This window comes from Eurosta solidaginis, chromosome 4, assembly GCF_040869045.1.
Source record: "Eurosta solidaginis isolate ZX-2024a chromosome 4, ASM4086904v1, whole genome shotgun sequence".
In the NCBI taxonomy this organism is placed as follows: Eukaryota; Metazoa; Arthropoda; class Insecta; order Diptera; family Tephritidae; genus Eurosta; species Eurosta solidaginis.
Window position 1 is genome coordinate 224,286,890 of NC_090322.1, and position 6,000 is coordinate 224,292,889.

At 34.6% G+C, this 6,000-nt stretch overlaps 1 protein-coding gene across 1 annotated transcript in view; it reads right to left on the bottom strand.

Annotated features, from left to right (window-relative positions):
- The window catches only part of Zdhhc8 (zinc finger DHHC-type containing 8), a 218,518-nt gene extending 216,992 nt beyond the window's left edge, over positions 1 to 1,526 (bottom strand). The window contains exon 1 of the mRNA XM_067784855.1: positions 158 to 1,526. Coding sequence (XP_067640956.1) covers positions 158 to 249 — 92 coding nt within the window. The 5' untranslated portion in view covers positions 250 to 1,526. The remainder of the gene's footprint in view (positions 1 to 157) is intronic.
- Positions 1,527 to 6,000: the final 4,474 nt, after the last annotated feature.

The following is a 6,000-nucleotide window of genomic DNA, read 5'->3' on the forward strand; positions in this document are numbered from 1 at the left end:
TACAATAAAACGTACGATATAATGCTTCTACAACAACCACAGCAGCAATATCTTACAACAACTCACAATACATTCTAAGAAGGTAACTTAACAGTTGCGTATATAATTATTAATAGATATAAAATAGTTTTACTTATTAGTTTAATTGGGTACTTACGGATAAAAGAAAAACAGGAACGTGGTGGATAGCAGTAGAATCCAGGCAAAAGTTGCAGGAATGTAACGGGTCTTCATGTCGCATTTGGGCATCCTGGCTACAATCCACACAAATTTTTAAATTAACTTGCGGTTTTCAGCTAAATAGGGTAACAGCTGTTGACGATAGAATTGTTGATAAAGCGGCAGATACAAAGTTAGTAGACAAAAATGGAAGCACTTAGGTCAAAAGTACCGAATGATGGGCACATTTTTTACAGGAAATTGAAAAGGTAAAGTGGGGTCACTAACTTATTTAGATTTGGCTTCTGAATCGTGTAGTTAAGAGTATAAAAGAGATGAGTTGATGGATAGGACGTAAAGCCACAATATGAATGACGTGACTTAGAGATTTGCATCCGCATTTAGGAGCACATTTCCATTTCAGGCATATTTGTACTTAAATTACTCTTTTCAATAAATATAATTACGCTATTGCACGCTTTGCACTTTTTTTGCATGCATATCACCTTCACCTTCAATGCAGTCGTAAAATGCGCCCAACCCCCTCCGAACTGAATCGTACCGCACCAAACCGGCAACAAGGAAATGCACTCCTTTACCACCGACACCTTTTATTTCTTCCAAGCGCACCGTCACGGCCGTCTTAAAAAATTTTCGGACGTCCAGTCGTCACTTTTCGGAGTTTTACTTTGCACTTTTTGAACTGGCGTTGTGTAATTTTTTTAATTATTTATTTATTATTGTTATGCATTTGCCAATTATATATTCTTCACTATTCTAACACTGTCGGTTTAACTACATAAAAATAAAATATCATCAATCAAATTGCCATTGTCGCCCTCGCCCTTGCGTACCATGGCTAATACTACACTTCTAATTTGCACTTTTTTCGCTGCCTATTGAATTTTCCCCAAATGATTAGCACCAGACGACACTACGCCTGCCCATATCTGTGAACAAAGATCGTTGAAATTAGGATTCCTCTGCTGTGTGACACAACAAAAACTGTATGAAGACATTCATAAATAATTTTTGGAATTTCAATTTGCACTGCCTCCTTGAGAATGACGATGAGCTCTCTTCGCATATTATAACATGCAGTCAGTGGCAAAGTTTCCCTATTGCGGTGTCGCTTCACCTTGGAGATGACAGCACTTTTTGCTTTCACGTAAATGGCACCACACGCAATATTATTCTTTATATAAAATCTTTTTCACATATTTTAACATATAACTAACTCTTGCTTAACTTGATATTTATGATTTTTTTACGATTTGTTGTATTTTTCGAATGATGTATTTATTAATTTGTAAGATTTTCACACCGCTCCATATTCACAGTCGCACTCGCTCGATTGTTCGTTTTCGTCAAAATGTACGATGCAGCGTTGCCGTTTAACATTCTGAAAAAACACAAAGCCAAATTTTAAACTTCCCAAATCGTTAAAAAATTCACCACTTTAAACGAGTATTTGCCAATACGCGAAAAACGTCCCCACAGTTGAAATAGATATATTGGACGTTTATGTTATAAAATTATAAATGCGCAATTTCTGCAAAAAAAAAATTCAACGCAAAAGACATGGTCGGGCTAGTATAAAGGCAACAAGTCCTGGGAATCCCTAATTCCCGGTATATTTGTACATCCCGACATGCTGGAATTTTATTAATTCCTCGCAATGTCATGTTGCAAATGTAAAAGGCCGTATTTTATTTATGATGTACCTGTTTTTTATTTATGTAATTCCTATCTTAAATCAAAAGAAATCCCTTTTTTCTAGTAAAGTATAGTCTTCTTGTTACTTTGTATATCTCAATGATTTGTTTTCGATGGAGATCGACCTTTATTTAGCTGGTAGATCTCAAATTTTGTGTTATTATAAAATCAAAAAATTACACCACTAGTGTAGAGTCTGAGAGATGTTGTTGGGCTGTCGGTTATATCTGTAACAAGTTAAAATCGAGAGTTTCAGATGATACTTTATGTAATTTAAAATGCTGATGATATTTATAAATTGAAGAAATGCTTTGCATTGGCTGAACTTTTATATGACATAATTCTATTAAAGTGTACCACACAAATTATTTATTTTTGTGTGAAACGAAACAAGTTGTTTATTTGTTTATAAAATTCGTACTGAATTATTTTTGGACATATATTGGATTGAAAAAAAGTTTTTCAAATCTCGAAAGTCTAGGATTAGCAAGCACCTGATTGCTGCTAATTTCTGGAACATACCGGATCATTATCCCCCAAATAGCCATCATCATAGACCATACTCCCCACAACCTTCGAAGGGTGGCACTTCAAGAAGAGCAAGAACCAGAAGAAGAAAAATAACTGCAAACAATATGTACATAATATTCAAACCAAATGTCTCGCAGAATACAAATTGGGAATAGAGTTTTTCAAGCATTAATATCAATTTAGATTACTGTCTCACTTCAGAGGATTTATTTGTGGCCATCGCCGAAAAGGGTAGACAGCATTTTAAAACAAAACAAATATCGAAATATACTAGCTATTTGTTTATTAGGCATTAAATTTTTATGACCTGCGACCAGCAGAATATAAAAATGGTTTGCACTCATGAATATTACATTTCTTCGGGCCTGTCAGTAGATAGCAAAATACTTTGAAATTAAAATATTTACAGATATTAGATGACTATAATACCACTGCCTGGCAGTTTGCTTTAGGAAAAAAATTCCGACCAATATATCCCACCATAAAACTTCCTATCCCTACAATAAACGCTGATAGTTTTACTAATCCACTCACACTTGTAATTGACAATGCTGATCCCGCGATGACGTAAACATTGATACTCAAATTTATGTATGTTCCTTTGTTCGCTCATGCATGTCCCCATGTTCCCAACGACAGCCTATAATCATGAAAAAGGACTCAAACTGGGAAAGCTTCGGACACCTGGTACAGAACAAAAGAACATACGGCAGATACCGTTATGCATGTGAGACAGATACATAATTCTCAACCGAATTTTATGTATGCGAGAACAGTTTATCCGATTTAATCATGTTGTCACTACTGACTGTCATATGACAATCAAATGATTATCACGTTTGTTTTGTTATTTTTTAAATTCCGCCATTTTCAGCCGACGACAGCCATATAAAAAATAAGTTTAAAAAATGAAAAAGAGAGCATTTCAAAGCTCCATGCTAAAAGAAAAAAAATCGAAAATAATATTAAAAAATACCAAAAGCTGTCGGAATATATGGGGCGCACTCAAAAAATTGATACGCGAAAAATAAAAGTGGTTAGCGGTGATTCAGTTTTAAATGTGTTTCCGCATGAGGAAAACACTCTTCTGTTGTTTTGTTATTTTCTGAATTTAAATTGAACGTTCTGAACTTGAATTCTTATAAAACTATTTATTTTAAACAAATAAAAAACACGTATGCTTTTATCACGTACAAAATTAAAAACGCAATGAAATAAAGTAAATAAAAAGCAAAAAGCATTGTTTCATTTTTGGCGGAATATAACAATGGTGATTTATGATAGTATAACAGTCAAACCTGATATCTACAGTAAACTATCATTTATGACACTTTTTGATAGTTAGAGTGTCAGCACTGATCCAGGAAAAGGAATGAGAGTGAGCAGTACGGCTATATACTTAATCAGTGGGCCATGTTGGTGTATAAAAAGGAGACAAAAACTCACACGTACACAGTTGTTTACATCACATTTGTGCAAGTCCCCTTAAGTTCGTGATAGAAAGTTTGTATGGGGCGCTGATCGTTAGGTTGACATTGCTGACAATCAGATGATAGTCAGTATTCTTGTAGGGTATGTTCATAGGTGTATCTACATTAAAGTAAAATTTCACATAACAGTTGCGTTCCTCAAAAATTATCCAAAAATTAAAAATTACCTACATTTGAGGAATTATCAACTAATCGGCAAGGCTTATGTTTAGTTAAAAAAATATTTGTGGCAACCATGTTAGCCCTAAACTTCAATCACGCTTTCTACAAGACTTCAATCTCGCTGTCCTTTCCTACCATGTTCAATCACACATTGAACTTAGCTGTCAAAGCGAAGGAAATCGAAGCACTTGGCAAAGCGCCCTTTCTTAAATTTCATGGTACAATGCTTAAATGGAATAAATTGAGCGCTTTGTTGCGCCGCTTCGCAAACGGATGAGTTCTATATATGATCGCACCCACGTAGAAAACATATACCCATTTATTCATATAAACAATTTTTTATGAATAAGGCGCAGTTTTTCAGTACGAGATTAAACTACAGTTTAAGTTGCAATAGTTGATCCTGCCACTTTGACCGCTAAAGCTGCGATGTCAACCAAAGTTAAACTCTAGTAAACTTTAACTGGAGTTTTAACTTTCACTGAAAAACCGAGCCTAAAGGGGCTACAATATATAAACAATTTAGGATTTGTGCGCTTTCAGCGAACACAAGTCACAAATCACTCACAGAAGATTGTGCATTAATGAGTTCAAAATTGCTTCATTCTGCGGAGCTACGTCACACTTGACTGCTTCAGCGAATGAAAGAAAGAGAGAGAAAACAAGAGTTAATGGAAAATGACGTAAAAATTGCCCATAAAAACAGCTGAACTGATGTCTACACGCGCAATGCGCCACCTTCTCTTATTCCATCATGAACACAAGTGTTGATCCATCATTGAATGATAATTTTCTTAACGCACCGTCAAGTATTTTTGATCCACTCAACATTTGCGACTTACGTCAAATTACTGAGCATAAATTTTTTTTTCTCTTAATTCGCTCAACATGATTATTTGGCTATCTGACAGTTCCTTAACATTTTAAAGTGTTGGTTGTGAATACGATTTTTCCTTCTTAATATTATAGTGAAGTGTGAAAAATAATTGATTTACTTATGTTAAGAGATTGATTTTTAAGTATTATTGGTTTTGTAAGTATTTTATCATGATCTCACTTGTATCTTGCTCCACCGATTTCCGGAACGTGAAAAAAGTTTAGATTTTTTAAATTAATGGCGCTGTTAAATCACCAAAACGAGCGTTGAATTAAAATTTGGCAGAAAAATGGACTAACATTCAAATTTTGATGCTTTCTTTTACATGTCAAGACCGCCGTAATTATTATTGCACTGCCGCTGTTTTACGTTACGCTGAACTTTACCTTCTTAGTTTCTACATAATTATTCTGAGTGGCGTCGATTTGGACCAACAATAATGTAGCGGCACCGCGGTAGTTCTATACGAGAACATGACAACATTAATACACGTCCAAAAGCATAAACAGAAATTAAAAATGTTGCGTCTTTCAAGGGATATTTGCAAAAGAAATTGAAAAATTTCATGTGGGAGTTGTAATTTTGCTGATTTTGTTGTGAAGAAAAGTGTTTTGTGTGGATATAGTTTTAATCTACTGAACGGTGTTGGACCCTACCAACGTAATTTTCTGTAAGCTCGGCCAATGCAGAAAGGTGTTCTCCGCGGTTCGGGGTCTTTTTTTTTGTTTTTTCGTGAATATCCTGATCTATAGACGCAAGATTTTTTATTTCCGAATTCGTAATTCTGGATTCAAAGCGCATCTTTTGATACCCCTTTTACATTTTTGGAGGTGTATTAAGATTATCATGCTTTTGTATAGAATTACCGCTTTCGAGGAAACTCAGCCTTGAGGCTGGATATACAAAAATTCTGTCTGTGTTGCTTCGCCTTATCGATTTGGCTGCTTCAAAAGTCGCTGTTTACACAAAAATATTTTTGAGACGAGTAAAGTGTATAGGAAAATAAAGAATAAATATTTCCTATTGAAATTTAAATATAAATGTATTTTATTATTTCACAATGAA